Source organism: Hemitrygon akajei, chromosome 31 (assembly GCF_048418815.1).
Source record: "Hemitrygon akajei chromosome 31, sHemAka1.3, whole genome shotgun sequence".
NCBI classification, from domain to species: domain Eukaryota; kingdom Metazoa; phylum Chordata; class Chondrichthyes; order Myliobatiformes; family Dasyatidae; genus Hemitrygon; species Hemitrygon akajei.
Window position 1 is genome coordinate 5319635 of NC_133154.1, and position 18879 is coordinate 5338513.

An 18879-nucleotide genomic window follows, 5' to 3' on the forward strand; every position below is an offset into this window, starting at 1 on the left:
CGTCCGCCACGACGTTGTCCTTTCCCGAGACATGCTGGATGTCCGTCGTGTACTCGGAGATGTAGGACAGATGTCACTGCTGGCGAGCCGACCAAGGATCGGACACCTTCGTGAACGCGAAGGTCAATGGTTTGTGGTCCGTGGACGGCCTGCCTTCTAAGAAGTACCTGAAATGCCGGATTGCCAGTTACAGTGCCCAACAGCTCCTGGTTGAAAGCACTGTACTTGAGTTCAGGTGGTTGTAGGTGCTTGCTGAAGAACGCCAGGGGTTGCCAGCACCCCTCGATGAGCTGCTCCAGCACCCCACCGACTGCTGTGTCGGATGCGTCCACCGTGAGGGCGGCTGGAACGTCTGTTCTGGGGTGCACCAGCATCGCGGCATCTGCCAAGGCTTCCTTGGCTTTAACGAAAGCAGCTGCGGTCTCCTCGTCCCAAGTAATGTCCTTGCCTTTACCCGACATCAGGGTGTACAAAGAACGCATGATACGGGCTGCTGAGGGGAGAAAACGGTGGTAGAAGTTCACCATACCAACGAACTCCTGCAGGCCTTTGACTGTGTTGGGCCGGGCAAAGTGGCGGATCGCGTCTACCTTGGCGGGCAGAGATGTTGCCCCGCCTTTGGTAATCCTGTGGCCCAGGAAGCCGATGGTATCGAGACCAAACTGGCATTTGGCTGGGTTGATCTTGAGGCCGAAATCACTCAGGCGGGAGTAGAGCTGGTGGAGGTGGGACAGATGCTCCTGGCGACTACTGCTGGCTATAGGATGTCATCCAAATAGATGAACGCAAAGTCCAGGTCGCGTCCCACTGCATCCATTAGCCGCTGGAACGTCTGTGTGGCGTTCTTCAGGCCAAACGGCATTCGGAGGAACTCGAACAGGCCGAACGGGGTGATGAGTGCTGTTTTGGGGATGTCTTCAGGGTGCACCAGGATTTGATGGTATCCCCGGATGAGGTCTACTTTGGAAAAGATTCTTGCCCCATACAGGTTTGTCCTGTATGTGCGGCACGGGGTAGCGGTCTGGAGTTGTAGCCTCGTTCAGTCTGCAGTAGTCGCCGCATGGCCTCCAATCCCCTGCTGCTTTGGGCACCATGTGCAGGGGGGAGGCCCATGGGCTGTCGGACCTCTGTACGATCCCCAATTCCTCCATCCTCTTGAACTCCTCCTTCGCCAGGCGGAGCCTTAATGCGCGGGCGTGGAGGGGTGGTCCCTGGGTCGGGATGTGGTGCTGTACCCTGTGTCTGGGCATGGCTGCCGTGAACTGCGGTGCCAGAATCAATGGAAAGTCCGCCAGGATTCTGGTGAATTCGTTGTCTGACACCATGAGTCCAGGTGTGGGGCCGGGAACTTGGCTTAACCCAGGGAGAACGTCTGGAAAGTCTCGGCATGTACCAGTCTTTTCCCTTGCAAGTCAACCAGCAGGCTGTGAGCTCGCAAGAAGTCCGCCCCCAGGAATGGTTGGGCCACGGTGGCCAGTGTGAAGTCCCACGTGAACCGGCTGGTGCCGAACTGCAGCTGCACTGTGCGGGTGCCGTAGGTCCGTTTCTTGCTGCTGTTTGCAGCCCTCAGGGTGGGTCCTGGCTTCCCGTCGCAGGCAAGACGCTGATCTCTGCTCCGGTGTCGACCAAGAAGTGGCATCCCGACTGTTTGTCCCAAATGTACAAGAGACTGTCCTGGTGGCCAGCCGCCATAGTCATTAGCGGCAGCTGGCCCTGGCCCTTGCAGGGCAGGCGACAACAGCGGGCTTTTGTGCCCCACCGCTGGTAGTAGAAACACCACTGTTCACTGGCCTCCTCACTCCTGCCTCTGTGTTGTGTGCTTTCCCCTGCTGGGCCTGGTCTGGTCCGCTGTTGGACGCGTGGCTTGGTAATCTGACCGACAGACGTCAGGCTCTCCCTCTTGGCTTTCCACAGCACGTCTGCCCGGGCCACCACCTTTTGGGGGTCGCTGAAATCTGCATCGGCCAGCAGCAGATGTATGTCCTTGGGCATTTGCTCTAGGAACGCTTGCTCGAACATGAGGCAGGGCTTGTGTCCATCAGCCAGGGACAGCATCCCGTTCATCAATGCTGATGGCAGCCTGTCTCCCAAACCATCCAGGTGAAGCAGGCGGGCACCTCGCTCACGCCGTGAGAGGCCAAGTGTCTCAACGAGCAGCGTTTTGAATGCTTCATACTTGCCGCCTTCCGGGGGCGACTGTATGAAATCTGCAACCTGGGTGGCCGTCTCCTGGTCAAGGGCGCTCACCACGTGGTAGTAACGCGTGGAATCAGAGGATATCTGCCGAATCTGGAACTGGGCTTCTGCTTGGCTAAACCACACGCGTGGTCGCAGCGTCCAGAAAGTCGGCAGTTTTAGTGAAACTGTGTGAACAGATGAAGAGTCGGTCATCTTTGGTCCAAATCCCGTTTGGACAGTCGGGGGTCACCAATGTAGCGATGTGCTACACACAGTGCTGAAATAATGACACGCAGTCGGTAAGCCGTTTCGAGACTAGTTTATTCAAAATTCACGGCGCTGGGATTTAATCCATAGCGCCCGCCCTCTCTGGGCGGAAATGACATCAGAGGTGCATTACTAAAGTCTCTCCCCGCGCACTGGCTATTTGTTAGCCGGTTGGCCTGTGCAGAATGTGGGTCGCCACACACTGTTAGTTTGTTGTAGTGTGTCTCTGTCTATTTGGAAGACCTAGCTGAATGGTACATGACATACCCAAGGTGACTTAACCAATAATGCGTTGAAGAATCAAGATGGCTATCCAGAACACTCTACAGTAGTGATTATGTTTATTTATAGGCTGCATTTTAACCAATTAGAAAACGAGGAGTGCGCATAAGCAGCATAACTATTGTTATTGGTTTGTTATTGTCACATCAAGGTTCAATGTAAATTTATTAATGTAATACAACCTTGAGATTCATCTCCTTACAGGTAGCCACAAAACAAGAAACACAAAGAACCCATTTTAAAAGAAAACAACAAGCACCCATGGGGGAGGAAGATGAAAAAGCTACAGAGAAAGTGCAGTTAAATAAAGTGCAAGATCATTACAAAGTACATCATTGTGTGATCAAGAGTCTGATAATAGCAAGATGAAAGCTGCCCTTAAGCCTGGTTGTATGTGCTTTCAAGCTTTTGTTTCTTTTACCTGATGGGAGAGGGGAGAAAAGAGAATTCCTGGTGCGTGTGGCATCTTTGATTATTCTGGCTGCTTTACTGAGGCAGCGTGAACCATAGACAGAGTCCACAGAGGTTTCTGTGATGTGCTGAACTGTGTGCACTAATCTCTGCAGTTTCTTTGGTCACCTGCAGAGCAGTTGTCATACCAAGCCATAATACATCCAGATAGAATAGTTGGACCAGGACAGGTTATTGATGATGTTCACACCTAGGAACTTGAAGCTCTCAACCTCTGTGCCATTGGTTTAGGCAAGAGAATGTGCACCACACGAGGAAATCTGCAGATGCTGGAAATTCAAGCAACACGCACAAAATGCTGGTGGAACTTCGTCAGTCCTGACGAATGGTCTCGGCCCAAAATGTCAGCACTGCTTCTCCCTATAGATGCTGCCTGGCCTGCTGCGTTCCACCAGCATTTTGAGAATGTGCACCACCCCTTCCTGGTCAGTGACACGCTATTCTGTTGACCTTGAGGGAAAGGTTGTTGTCATGACAATATGTCACTAATATCGCTGTCTCCGTCCTGTACTCTGACTCATCATTATTTGAAATATGGCCCACTACAGAGGTATCATCTGCAAATTTGTAGATGGAGTCAGAGCAGAATCTGGCCCCACAGTCATGAGTTTACAGGGAGTAGAGTAGAGGTTGTGGACACTACCTTGTCGAGCACCAGTGCTTAGAATAATCATGACAGAGGTGTTACCTATCAGTTCTGATAACAAGATAACTTTTGTGATAATGGTTGAAAGAAAAGTATTTGCCAAGAAAAGTGTGGTGTTAGAACTCACACCATTTAAGTCAGGGCAACGTTGAGGCATGTTTGAGGCAAGTAGAGGAGAGGCAGATTTAGGCCCATCCACCTAAACCGAGAGCAAGGTTTAATCAATTTAAGTGCCCGGCTGATTTGGAATGGTTGGATACATGGTGAAATGTGGTGGCTGGGTCCAGGCTGAGAGCGTGTCGATGCGGCAGGGTGCAGTTCTTAGAGCTAGGAACAACCTGATGTTCGGAAAATTTAAGTGCCAGGTCAGATGGATTGAAAAGGCTGGGTGTTGGGACCAGAGGAGAGGATTGGACTGGTTCTGCTAGCTACTCTGTGACGTTTGCTCCACTCTGCACTACACGGAGGCTGTGGCCTACTCTGGCTGCGCTGGGCTTTGTGTCTGCAGGCTCCACAGTGTTTATTCCACTATGCACTGAGCTGAGGCTGTGACTTGCTTTGGGTTTCATGTCCAAGGGGTCACTTTCTTTCCAAATGCTATTTGCTTGCTTTTTATTGTTTGCCTGATCTGTTTTTTCACTCTCTCAGTACATTGGATGTTTATTGGTCTTTATTATAATGGATCTTCTGGGTTTCTTTTTGTATTGTGGGCACCCATAAGGAGATAAATCTCAGGTTTAAGTGTATACATTGATAATGTACTTCAAAATAATGATTGCAGTTTCTTTGTGTATAATAGAAATAGCAGGCAGGATCTCATTTCTGCTTCATCTGATGTATGCTACTTGTGGCTTTGAAATCTTCTTTCCATTGTGTGTTGAAATGCCAGCAAGATATGTGCTCCAGATCCTGGCATGGCGTTTAAAGCCAAACCTTACCGGGGATGGCATGGTAGTGTAGCAGTTAGTATAACTCTATTAGAGTGATTGTTGCCTGTAAGGAGTTTGCACATTCTCCCTGTAACAAGCCACACTCGGGTTGGAGGAACAACACCTTGTATTCCGACTGGGTAACCTCCAACCTGATGGCATGTACGTTGATTTCTCTAACTTCCATTAATGCCCCTCCTCCCCTTCTTACCCCATCCCTCTACTTATTTATTATATATATATATATATTTTTTTTTCCCCTCTCCCCCCCTCTCCCCCCCTCTCCCCCCCCTCTCCCCCCCTCTCCCCCCCTCTCCCCCCCTCTCCCCCCCTCTCCCCCCCCTCTCCCCCCCTCTCCCCCCCCTCTCACAATAACTCCTTCCTCTGGTGCTCCCCTCCCCCTTTCTTCCAAGATCTCCTGTCCTATGATAATCCCCTTCTCCAGCCTTGTAACCCTTTTGCCAATCAACTTCCCAGCTCTTAGCTTCATCCCTCCCTCTCCTGTCTTCTCCTATCATTTCGGATCTCCCCCTCCCCCTCCGACTTTCAAATCTCTTACTATCTCTTTTTTCCGTTAGTCCTGACGAAGGGTCTCGACCCGAAACGTAGATTATACTAATTCCTATAGATGCTGCCTGGCCTGCTGCGTTCCACCAGCATTTTGTGTGTATTGCTTGAATTTCCAGCATCTGCAGATTTCCTCGTGTTTGTGTTTTTAAACTCTCTGTAACCATGTTGGTTTCCTCCTGCATTCCAAAGAGGCACAGGTTAATTGGGCAGGCCTCGTTGGGCCTGTTACCATGCCACATCTTTAAATAAATGGATAAATAGAGTGTTCTAGGTGACTGCTACCCAGTAAGCCATGACTGGTGCTATACAGGTTCATACAGAACAAGCTTCTCACCTGCAACCTCCAAGGTCTTGGTCTGAAGTCAGCTCTATATTCCTTTCCATAGATGCTGTCTGCCATGCTGAGTTCCTCTAGAATTTAGTGTGTGTTCCTTTGGATTTTCAGCATCTGCAGAATCTCTTGTATTTCATGCTTTGCTGTGAAATTATTACTGGTTCAGTCTCTAATTTTTGATTGTCCTTTTGAGTGCAGTGGTAGGTACTGTGAAATAAAACAGGTTATTGGAACAGTGCTGTGTCTTGTTCATCTGTACTCAAGTCTATTCAGGAATTTGGTATCATGCCATTCATGAAGGTGATAGAATAGTGGACTAGCACCCAGAGACCAGTTCAAATCCCACTGAGGCAGCTGAGATTTTGGAATTTTAAGCCTGGAAATATATTTTTAAAATCTGCTGATATTAGAGATATGAAATAATAATAGAAAATGCTGGAAACCTTTAGTGACTCAGGTTTAATATCACTGGCATATGTCGTGAAATTTGTTGTTTTACTGCAGCAGTACAATGCAATACATAAAAATTGTAAATTACAATATCGCTCATTCGTTAATGTGCTGTTTTGTACAATGTGGATGATCGTGTCTTTCCATGACCGTGATTGTTTTTGGCAAATTGTTCTATGGAGTGGTTTGCCATTGCCAGCTTGTATATAAAATATTAAATAGTGCAAAGATGGAGGAAAAAGTTGGGGCTCCTTAATGATGCTCTCCCTTTTGAATAGGGAGGTTAGTGCCCATGATGAAGCTTGTTGAGGCAACATGAGTTTTTTTTAAAAAATAAAAGCCTCTAGTATCAGTAGCGGTAACCAGGAAACGGTTGATAAACTGGTAGGTTTAAAGACAATCCAGTTTTTCTTCCAGCAAAGATAATTTTTGTACTTGCCCCATCTGACCACCCTGGCTCCAGACCCCACCAATGCAGTTGATTTTCAACTACCCCCTCAGTTTTGGGGCAGTTATAACAGGTGATAAATGTTGCTACTGTCAATAATATGCACTCCATTATTATTGAAAGCATTAAGGTGTTTTTTTATATATATCTACTGGGTTTCCCCATGTGCACTAAAAAGCAAATCTATTGTCTGAAACAAATTTCAACAGCAAACTCTATTGGTAGCATGAATTGTATTGCAATAAGTGTAGATAATTAACTTGTCTTTTGGGAGTTACCTGGCACTTTCAAAGTCTGCCTCAGCACTTCACCCTGACTCCATCCTTGGAAGTATCAAAATCAACTTTGTAAATTCAGTGGCCACTCATTAGGTACACCTGTACTCCTTGTAAATACAAATATCTAATCAGCCAAACATGTAGTAGCAACTCCATGCATCAAAGCATGCAGATGTGGTCAAGAGATTCCATTGTTGTTCAGACTAGACATCAGAATGGGGAAGAAATGTGATCTATGTAACTTTAACTGTGGAATGATTGTTGGTGTCAAATGGGGTAGTATCTCAAATGGCTGATCTCACGTGACTTTCACACACAACAGACTCTAGAGTTCGCAGAGATTGGTGCAAAAAAAACAATGTTCTATGAGTGACAGTTCCGTGGGTAAAAATACCTTGTTGTTGAGAGGTCACAGGAGAATGACCAGACTGATTCAAGCTGACAGGAAGGTGAGGGTAAACTCAAAATCAGACTTTCCAACAGTGGTGTGCTGAATGTACAACAGGTCAAACCTTGAAGCTGCAGAAGAGTACGGAGTTTCACTCCGTATCTAATGAAGTGTATAGCTGTTGTGTATAAACATCTGTTCTCTCTTTACCTGTACCAAATCCTGTTACTCCATTGTCCTTGTGCATATTGGGTACTGCTCTTGTATCAGTATTTTATCTTTGTTATGCAATATTTGTCTTGCATTCTTAACTCCCCTCCAGTTCTGTCTTGTTTGTCTCTGATTTCATTCTTCTGAATTCCCTTCTTAAACTTTCCGAAAATGCATCTTACAAGTTCTCATTGGTTGACCATTGTTGTTTCTACACCTGAAGAGCCTTACCGCAAATTCTTTTGTGGTAAAGGCACTATATCAATAAAATTTAGCAAACACTACTTTTCAATTCTTCCCTCAAAAATATAAAATTACATTTTTTTTACATTTATGACTTATTATTCTGCATCACTGATTTGCTATGTTTATGCCCTTTGTACTTCTCTCATGAGACACCTTGTTTTAGAAAGAAGTATATATTTCTAATTCTCATACCATAAAGTAAAATTTCCAGTCACAACACATTTAGGATGGTTGTGAATATTGGTGGCTCTGGTTAAGGTGTTTGATGTTGCAGTGTTCATCAAGCTTGGCATTTAGCTTGTAGGCATTTCATCACCAGTCGAGGTGACATCCTCCGTGTTGGTGCATCAGAACTTACACTGTGTCCCACCGATCTTGGTACATGATGATTGAGAAGGACACCATGGAGGTTCTGGTGCAGGCAAACACAAAGCAGGCTCAGGAATTCTTAGAAACATGTTTCTCTTTTGATAACTCTGTAAACAAACATGGCAAAATAGATGCCATCCATAAACCCCTAACAGCCAAAGAAACGCAAGCTAACAGAATTCAAGGGGTAGCCAGTCCGGACCTAGGCAAGTGAACCGGGGCCTATGCAAACACGAGCACTTCCAGGGAGAAACACCAACAGTTGCGTACTGAGGATGTCACCTCGACTGGCAATGAAATATCTGCAAGCTTAGTACCAAGCTCAGCAAACACTGCAGCATCATGGTCTCTTCTATTAACTGTGTCTCCAATTTGATGTTACCCACAAAAGTTTGAAAGTTGTACTCCATCAATGTGTTAACTTGATTTTTTTTTTCGCCCTACAGCCATCTTCACAATGGATGAAGAGTCAACCAGTCAGGATTGTGAGCCTTTCTTTGAATCTGATTTGGATGGCGAGAGCACAGACGGTAAGTCTACAGTGTGGGGCAGCTTCGATGGGCCAAATGGCCCAATGCTGGTCCTATATGTTATGGTAATTGCAAACAGTATTGAATCTACTGTAGGCTGATAAGTAGGAAGTAGCTGTTTATTCCATGTTACTCATAGTGACACACTCATTTGCCCTTATAATTTTTAAGAATTGGATTAATCACAAGTTGAGGTGATTAAGCCAATTTAGTAAATGGACATCATCTCCACTGGTGTGGAGTGGATTGTAGTTCAATACTGCTTACAACAACACCTTTGTGGATGGTTGAGATGCATTTCATGATATAGAATAGACTTGTGTTGAAAAGACTTCCTTTTGATGCCAGAGTGAATTCTAGCTTCCATTTCCATTTTGCATTTGTATTTCTATTTCTAGTATTTCTATTAGATATGACTGATGGTGAACTTCCAGGAAAATTAGGTTGTTTGGGAATGTTAAGGGACCAGGTAGAAACTGCAAGGGCAGTAGTAGTGCACTCACTTGTGATGAGGATGATATTCCCCTAAGGCAGAGTTTCCCAACCTGGGGTCTTCGATCCATTCAGTTAATGATTGGGATCCATGGCATTTTTTTTTTAAAAAGGTTGCGAACCCTAGTCCCAAGGGGGTTTCCAAAATGTAATGGTGAATTCCCTTAATGGAGAGCACCTGTCCATGGCATTATTTAATGTGGGGAGGCTGATGCATGGACATGACAGCACACAGTCCTTGAGAGTTCAAGGTCAGGGTCCAGTGGCATGGAATGGAAGACTACTGGGAACCCTTCACTGTTGAAGCTCTTCTCCCATTTCACTGCTGTCATGATGTGTCATCAACTTCCACCAGCTCCACCACTGAGGGCTTGGTTGGATCACTCTTTGCCTGGAAGCTCCCCCTTGAACTTGCCATCATGGTTAACCCTACCAGGAGTTGAGTGCCAGATGGCTAAACTACGGACTGCATTGCTCTTTGGATCTCAGAACTCAAAAAGGCCCTCCACCACCACAAGATGATGATGATTAGCCTTGCAAAGATGTGCATGGGCAATCCACCTAGGTCTAGCACAGTAGTTACAGTGTATCTGAATGTGTACTGGGACTCCAAGTGGTACAATGTCTTGTGGCTAATTGGTAGTTTTGCCTTGCCCCTCATCTTGCAGATGGCAGTTTGAGCGAAGAGCTTCCTATTCGTCCACAAACTCTTTCTCAAACAAAGTGTCATCAATATGCCAAGTCCTTGCCTGTGTCAGTTCCCATCTGGGGATTCAAGGATCTGAAGCCAAAGAAGTTAGCTGATGGAGATAACGATGAACGGGTAAGGTATATTTCCTCTTGCTAGTATGCCAAAGAATTGTTATTAAATGTCATCGATGAAACTGGCCATCAAATTGATATTGAGCTAGTTCGTCTTTTAGGAAGAGGTTTGATGTGCTCAGTAAAGTATTTCAGTGTAATATCCAAAAAGGAGCTGGATAAATATCTGAAAGGAGAAATGAATATGGATAGAACCAGCTGGATTATTGCATAGACCCCATATATCATTGGGCCAAAAGGCCTCTGAATTTTAACCATTGTGTGATTTGGAAGTCTGTTTGCCCAATCTAGATCTATATTGGGTCCTATCCCCACATGATACGGTTGACTCCCAAATGGCCCTATGAATGACTTTGGTGTTCCAGATGTAGGGAAAAACAGGAATGGGCAGCAACAGCCAGTTTGCCAATGGTGCCCACATGTCAAACTAGGGAGAGCATCCCACGCCTCTTCACACTTGAACAAAAAAAAAAATCAATGAGTGGGGGAAAAGAAAGATAAATTATAAGTCTTGGCTTTCTGATTTTCTCAACTGGTCAGTGATGGGTTACCCATTTGGTTGTGATTCCAGAAAGAGCTCACTCACACCAAACAGAATTGAGAGCATTGGAATACCTTTGTAGATTTTTGCCTTGCTCTTTTTTTTTCTCTTTGGGGGTGGGGGGGGGCAATCCATACAAGGCCCCATGGATCCTACAGTAGTCCCACAAAATAATTGGTGGGCTAACAAACCTGGTGTGGTTGAATCAGGAATGGTCCCTTAGTACCGGGTGTTGTATATCTACTGTTGTATATAATGTAACAGCAATATTTATTGTGTCATACAGCACAGAAACAGGCCCCTCAGCCCAACTGTTCCATGAGAGCCATTCTGTTATTCTCATTTTCCCAAATTTGTTCCATTACCTTCTAAACCAGGATTCTCAACCTTGGGACCATGAGCCCCTTGCATGATGGTATTGGTCTATGGCATAATAAAGGTTGAGAACCTCTGTTCTGCATCTTTCCTATCCATTTACCTATCCAGCTGTCTTTTAAAAGTTGTAAGTGTACTTGTCTCGGCCACTTCCTCTGGCATCTTACTTTACATGTCCTTTTCTATACCTTTAAATAAATTTGCTCCTCAAGTTCATGTCTAATCTTCTCCCTCTTGCCTTGATTCTGTCTTCTAGCTCTTGATTTTCCCAACCCTGGCTAGAGTACATTCGCCCCATGATTTTGTGCACTTCTGTAAGATCACCTCTCAGTCTTCTGTGCTCCAAGGGAAAGGGTCCTAGCCTGTCCCACCTCTCCCCATAACTCACTCCCTCAAGTCCTTGCAATGTCCTTGTAAACCTTTTTCTGCTTTTTTCCCCCATTTATTAATATCTTTCCTAAAGCAGGATGACCAAAATGGAACACAAGGTATGTCCCCACCAGCATCTTGTATAAACACACCATGAGCTCCGAACTTCCATTTTCAATACCCTTGCTCATAAAGGCCAGTGTGCCCTTACTATCTGAGAGTCCAAAACTTCTTTTTGAGAGCTTTGAAGCTATAGGCAGTATTCCCAATCACCTTCTTTCCTGTTTACCATCACCACCCTCTCTGATCAAGTTTTCCAGCAGGGGTGGCCACTTGTCTTCAAATAAAACATTTAACGTAACAAGGTCCCAAGGTGCATCATGGGAGCGATGGTGATTATTGGCTATGAGTTTGTGTTGGATTCCCTGATTGGAGGATGGAGAGGCGAAGTTTGGGGAGCATCTTCTAGTGCATAGGATCCAGCGATCTCAATGAACGAACACCAAAGAAATTTACAGATTTCAGTGCTGTTTCTACATTTCATTGATTTGTGATGCATACATAAAAGTTTAAAAAGATCTTTGGGAAAAAATATAGCTTCATTTCCCCCCCCCCCCCCCCCAAACAGTATATTTTGTGGTCTGTAAATAAATAATTCCTGCATTCTAGATTTTTTTTTGTTACTATGGGATAAGTGGTTCCTTTAATTCTCTGTCAGAGAAAGATTAGCTGTCTGCACTGTCTGTCAGAGCAGAGTGGTTATGAATATGAGACTTCAGTACTTTAAATGTTCTATTTTTGAGAAGTGTGGGAGCCATTGGTGGAGTCAGCAAATGGACTTGCATTACAGGTCAGTTGTGATCTGATTGAGTGGCAGAACAGGCTTAGCAGAGATGGAAGTAGGGATCAGAGAAAGTGTTGCAATGCTGGTGCGATGTCTATTTAATTTTTAACAAAACACGAGATCCTAGACATCTGAAATGGCTCATCTCCACTGATACTGCGTTCTGTGAGGCCCCTAGCTGAATTGTGGACATTTCTGGCCACTGACTGCCTTTCTTTTCATCATCAGTTGCCGTCACCAGACCTGGACAAGATCGCTGCCAGCATGAAGGCCCTGACCATGAGCGTAACAGACGGCACTGAGATGTTCGGTGATCTGCCGCGGCCCCGACTCAACACCGGCGATTTTCAGAAACCCTATCGGAAGTATTAAATGCACTTTTCAACCCCTGCCTGCCCTTTCTGCCCCGCAACCCAAAAATACCTTTTCCTCCAGAACCCCTGTCATTCAACACTACAGAGATACTTTCTGGAAAGGAAAGACCTTATTGGCCAGAAACTTATGGCACTACATGTAACATTTAAGGTTGTGTATGACAGAAGACTGGGTCATGAGTTGATTCCATAATTTTTCTGGCTGATGGAAAAGTAAAAACTTTATAGTATATTTTTCTGGTTAAAGCATTGTGTGAAGCAGAGTTGCTCGAATCTGCTTTTTGACGTCTAACTTGTTCTTGTATGTCTGTTCGTCTTTTCACTGTTTTTAAACAGCGTAACTGGGTTTCTTTGTTGTACGTGAGCAGGAATCTAACAGCAGGGTCAAAAGGTTGGAGCAACAACTTAAGGGAATTTATTTGAAACCTTACTCGTCCATCCTGTACAAGGCCAGAACTGTAAACCCTTGTCCATTCCCATTCTGAGGGGGGAGATGAAATCCATTTGGAGTGTCGAGCGCCCATTATACAGCTGTCCTCCCTCTGTGCCATACCGATGAATGCATTGTCAGCAATCTGAATTGGTTCAGGTAGATACCGAGTCTACCAACGGAGAATAAAGCCCACTCTGTTTTGAGGCATTGAAGCTACATTTTAAGAATCTAGTCACTTCCAGAAGAAATGACTTTTAAGTTTGGTCTTTTAAACTGCATGACCCCCCCCCCCCCCCCCCCGAGAGCTCTTAACTCAATCAACTTCAGTATTGAGAAGCATTTGCCATTTACAATGATATTGATGCTGACCTGTTTGCTGCTTCATCTAATAAGTAAATGTTCCTGGTGTCCAGGTTTCCTGATTTTTAACTTTCCATTGTTCCTTGCCTTTTTTTTTTGTGGAATCTGTCGATGGTATCTTCAGGTGACCTGCTAAACCACTGCAGTATACAATGAGTTATTACATGGGGTCATCACTGGCCTCATTCTCCCTTATTGGTTCAGAGTCACTATGGTGAATACACGTGGTCACCCAAGTCCACCTGAGAGATGTGGAGCACTTCTACCCAGGCCTCTGCAGTATAGTCCCATGTGGTTTCAGTCCTTGGGATTATACACTTGGGGTCATGACATCTCCAGCATCAGATAGGTATGTTGCACACTTTTATGCTGAGTTAAAATGATATATTTTACGACCTTTAACCATTGACTTTCTTGTGTATGGTGATGCTCGCAGCTCAGAGATACTTGTACAACAGTACTTGTCAAGACAGCTGGCTTACTTGCCAGTGCCAACCTAGTGTGGCTGAGAATTGTCAAAAGCACCATGAGGGGCTTGTCCCAGCTTGCCTGAGATTCTCCCATTGCACAAGTTGCCATAGGAACTGAACGTTGCCCATCTGTATTTTTACCACCCCCTCCCTCCCCTCCTTTCACACAACCCCAGATCCCTCCAGCAATCGTCACAGCCTAGCCTTTTTTTAAATAAGCTCTAGCTATAGAAATGCTTTGCAATGCAAATTTTTGAATTTGATTTCCCGTTCTGTTTACCTAACTTGATTGACCTCACACAGCGTGTTGCAACCACCTGTTTATAAACCTAAGTGGTTTGTCTGATGCCTTTTTAGTGGTTTGGAAGCTGCTCTGTGGTTTTTTTTTTCCCTTTTGCTTGAATCATTAAGACTTTCTGCGACACTTTTTTGTGCAGGCTCACATTAGTGAAGTTCACAAACCATTGACTTGGTTTAGCCCCCCAGCCCTCGCATCCTGTTGCTGCTCCTGTTTTCAACAAAACCTGCCTTGTTGGTTGACCTACTGAGGGGTTAAAAATGCATTGGCTCTCAGATTGAAGCATTTGGTGGTGGAAGAATAACAAATGTGGTTTCTCTCTTGTTAAATGGTTGTAACGGAATGCATAGGGCATTGTCAATGTCTCTGACACTTCCTACTGGTGGAGGTGGACTCTTTGTCCTCATTGTGCGGCTTGCAACTAAAGGATGAAGAAGCGCCAGCAAACTTCTCCCTGAAAGGTCAGTGTTTTTACAGTCCTGGCCCAGTCAGTGAGACTTTCCCTGTTCTTTCATGTCCACAGTCATTCATCTCCCTGACATCTGATAGACACTTCCCATAGATTGGGCAGCCAGAGATGTGTGCACAACCATTTCTGAATTTGAATGGAGCCCTTGTTGCGCATGAATGCACCATTGATGTGTGTGGTAGTGACTCTCTATGGCTGACCCTGAATTTCAGTTCAGATACCAGCTCCACTTTGAGAGAGCATCCAATATTTGTCTTGCTGTTATCCATTCATTCTCAGCTACTTGTCTTTCTCCAATCTGAAAACTTTTTCCTGGGGGGGGGTGGCGGCTCAGTTGGAACGGGGTTGCTGAGCGTGGAAGGTTATGATTTTCCTTGCAGTTCATATCCAGGACATCAGCCACAGTGGTCACAGTTGTAATCCAAGTGAATGGGAATGTTTAAATTTATCACCAACAGATCTCTCGGCCATGTCCTGATTAGGAAGAAGTGTTTCTGAAAGACTTTGACACATATTGGGGCAGAGACACTTTGGTTCTGTTGGCACACCTTGATACTCCCCGGCTTGCTGCCACCCAGTCAGATTTCAGTGACTTCTCTGAAGTGATGCCTTGGTACTGATGATTGGGCTTGCATTAACTCAGCATTAATTGGTGCATGTGACACTTTGCAGTCATGTAACTTGTTGCAACTTTATTTTTATACACTATTTCTTGCCCTTTCTCTCTTCCTTCCATCCCTGTGCAACTTTGCCTATTGCAGCCTTCCGATTGCACTCGATGGCCAGAGTCTATCCATAAATTTCTTCCACACAACCCGTGACTGTAGTTGGCTCCATCTGACTATGAATTAGGATAAGGGAGCAGTTGCGGAGTTTCCTTTGAGCTAAGCACGGGGGGGGGGGGGGGGGTGGGATCGGTTTAAGTGGCTGGTGGCCTGAGCAGAAGGAGAGGAAACCGGTGTGGGACTAGAACAGGTGGACAGTTGATGTGACTGCTTTGAAACCCAGTTTTTGTTTAAAGGCTGTGCAAAGTACTCTTGCAAAAATCATCTGTTTTGGGCAAAATTTTATGTAATGTTTAAAACAATGCCTGAATGCTATTTTTGTTTTAAATTGGCTGTTTTAAGCACCGAGAAGAAAAAGCCCTTTCCCGCTCATTTCTGAGTCGAGTGGGGAAAGATTTGGGCAGGCATCTAAACGCTCTGATCTGTGAAAGGAGTGTACTGAGTACAATCAATGCTTGCTTTTTTCAAATGCCAATGTATTTAAAAACAAGTCTCCAGCAATTTCCTGTTGGGGAAAAATCAGATTTAACTATGCTTCATTTCCACCCGCCCCTCTTTATTTCTGCAGTCCTAACTCCAACCGAACAGTCTATCAGTCTAAAAGCAGGAATGAAGGAATCCTCTCACTTTGCCTTCGTAGAGGTGGGTGGGCAGAAAGTAAGCTGGTAAAGTGCAGAATGTATTACTTTCAATTCCTTGCCCACATCTTCCCCTACAAACCAAATTGAGCTGTGGGCCCAGGATTAAGACAGTGATTGGTGAGTTTCGATAGAGAACCCAGCCCTATGGTGCTGTATAATTTTACAAAGCACTGTTCATAACCCTAACTGATTATTACTGAGTTTCATTCTTGCTAGGCTAGGTTGACCTGTTGTTCAATAACTACCATATTTTCATCTTCAGCCGACCAATTTTCTTTTTGCTTTAAATGTGTTATGTTTTTAACAAAACTGAGGTAAACAAAGATGGGAGCACATGGTGTGCATTTCATCTTTACTCAGACTGCTTCCAATGAGTCATTTTGAAGGACTTCTGTTTAGGAATGAGATCATGCATCCTTTTTAGGATTGCTTCTTTTCCAAAGCTTTCTTGTTGTTGATTGGACTCCTTTATCTGGATATGCTGTCCCTACTGTCCCCATCTCTATAGCTGTTCAGGAGGACTTCTTTTAAAAAGGAAAGTTGGGCATCAAACAAAAGTTGAGACTGAAGGATGCTGCGGTTTCTGCTGCTGAGCAGAAGTGCTGCCATGGGAGGCGCAATCGCAGTGAAACGCCGCATCTTCAAAGGTGTCCAAGTAAACCTGTTGCTTCTGCAGATGTCTGATTAACTAAGTAGATAATTGCTGCTGGAAATGTGAACAGAAAATAGTGGGAAACTGACCAGAGAATATGGCTAATTTTTTAAAAAAGAATAAAGTCAAGTGATTATTACAGATGTGTCGAGATTATTTATTTTCAATCACCAGGACATGAGTGTGAAGAGAATGGAGTGATTGTTAACTCTGGATCAAATGGTTCCAGTTTAATATCAGAGTATGTATACAGTGTACGGCCTGAAATTCTCACTCTGCACAGACATCCATGAAAACAGAAGAGAACTCCAAAGAATGCATGACAGAAAAACATTAGAACCCCAAAGCCCACTTCCCCCCCCCAAGCACAAGCAGCAGCAAAGCATCAACCTTCCCCCCCCCACCATGTATTCAGCAGAAATGATCAGTGCCCACCATCCACCAAGCAATCAATAGCAAAGCTCCCAAAGACCATGCTCTGCAGTCAGCATGAACTATTGTTTATCCACCAGTGCCAAGGGCTCTCTAACGATCGACAGACAGAGAAATATCCCTTATTTCATAGGGAGTGGGGAGACTAACAAGCAGTTGCTATTACAGTGTTACAATCTGCTGTGTAGCTTTTTATTCCGAGATTCTCCAACTCAAGAATAGGCAGCAAACTCTCTCCACCATCAAGAGAAAGTGGGGGGGGGAGCAATCACTCAGGTACAGAGACCTACGTCAGCTGCATCCACTGCTGTGAAATTGTGCTGTTCCTTCTCCCGCGACGCCTCACTCGGCGACACCAGCATGGAATTGGTCGTGCACGGGGCCGCATCTTCCAGCCCATTCCTGGACATGTTAATAAACTGCTGGTAGGTGAGCTCCAGGAACGGACTTGTCCGCTGTGGAAAAACCGCAGTTTGAGTGCAGCTGTAGGTCACAGACTTTGACAGAACCCTAGCCACCTTGAAAAGGAAAAGAATCCGATGCAACATTTTTTAAAAAAAAACACAACAAGCAAAAAGAACACGATAAAAATGATAAATATAAATAGATAAGATTTGTTTATTTACATAGACTGCGTACTTAAAGTTATGCTAGGTACTGAAGTATCTGTACATAAGGTGTAAAATGGGAAAGCAGGTTCAATGAATGAATGAAACAGGAAACCCATTTAAAAATGGGTACATTAAGTAAAAACGAACAGCAAAACTAAATTGTGTGTCTAGCTAAATGTTTATCTAAGCTACCCCAAACCACTACACTGTACATTCAGTTACCCTTTAAGGATACTCTGCTAAATCTCCCGGAATTTTAAAACCCAAGAAGTAAGCATGCTACTTAACTAAACAAACTGGGGGTGGGGGTGGGGGACGGGGCTATCAATGTCTGCAATGGTGTTTCTCAGTGGTCCTTTAGCACTGGTCGCATCTCTCGGTCTGAAGTGGGGTCCCGTAGCTGGCAAGAAAGAGGGTGAAACATTCCCCCACCCCCATGTAGGTGCTACCTATTATATCTCCAGAGTTCCTAGAACCGGAAATGGGTGCCGTGGCGAGTAAGCCAACGAAGGGGAGAAGAGTATTGCTGACTGTAAATAAACCAATCAGCACGATGGAAGCTGCTTTTACTGAAATAAGCCACACCCTGCACATGACATAAGGTGACTCTGACAGGAAGTAATAAAAGTAGTGGAGGAGTGGTGGGTCAATGGGCAGAGGAGTTGATCAGCTTGACTGCTTTCGGGGAAGCGACTGGTTTTGAGTCTGGTGGTCCTGGTGTGGATGCTATGTAGCCTCTTCCCTGATGGGCGAAGGTACTTTTTATTGTTAAAGTACGCATGTACAATACAACTCTGATAATAGTCTTCTCCAGACAGCTGTGAAACACAGAAAGCCATGGGGGTTGTTGAAAGAAAAGGCACAAACAGCCCGTGAGCAGCACGGGTAGGATCTTTCATGATATTTCTGGCCTTTTTTCCAGCACCTTTCTCTATATGTGTCATTGATGCTGGGTAGGTCAACACCAGCTATGGAGGTATAGTTCCATGCGAGATTTGCCTAGCTGCTATTATCTCAACCCAGCCTCTAGTTTTTTTTTCTGGTGAATTTATATGGGGAAATTGGGCTTTACAGTCTGGACTTCAATCCAATTGGGTCATTTGCAGAGAATAAAATAACTTGCTGTTTCTTTCTGACGTGGCCGATGAAGTCTATTGCTGGCTCATGGAGCAAGCATGTTCCCCACCAATTTAACTTGTAACACACAAAATGCTGGAGGAACTCAGCAGGCCAGGCTGCATCTGTGGAAAAGAGTAAACAGATCAACATTTCAGGCTGAGACCCTTCACCAGTCCCGATGAAGGGTTTCGGCCTG

At 45.0% G+C, this 18879-nt stretch overlaps 1 protein-coding gene across 1 annotated transcript in view; it reads left to right on the forward strand.

Annotated features, from left to right (window-relative positions):
* The window catches only part of akt1s1 (AKT1 substrate 1 (proline-rich)), a 49244-nt gene extending 32584 nt beyond the window's left edge, over positions 1 to 16660 (forward strand). Inside the window, exons 3-5 of the mRNA XM_073033587.1 lie at positions 8513 to 8596; positions 9757 to 9911; positions 12268 to 16660. Of these exons, the coding sequence (XP_072889688.1) occupies positions 8513 to 8596; positions 9757 to 9911; positions 12268 to 12411 (383 nt within the window). The 3' untranslated portion in view covers positions 12412 to 16660. The remainder of the gene's footprint in view (positions 1 to 8512; positions 8597 to 9756; positions 9912 to 12267) is intronic.
* The last annotated feature ends 2219 nt before the right edge of the window (positions 16661 to 18879 follow it).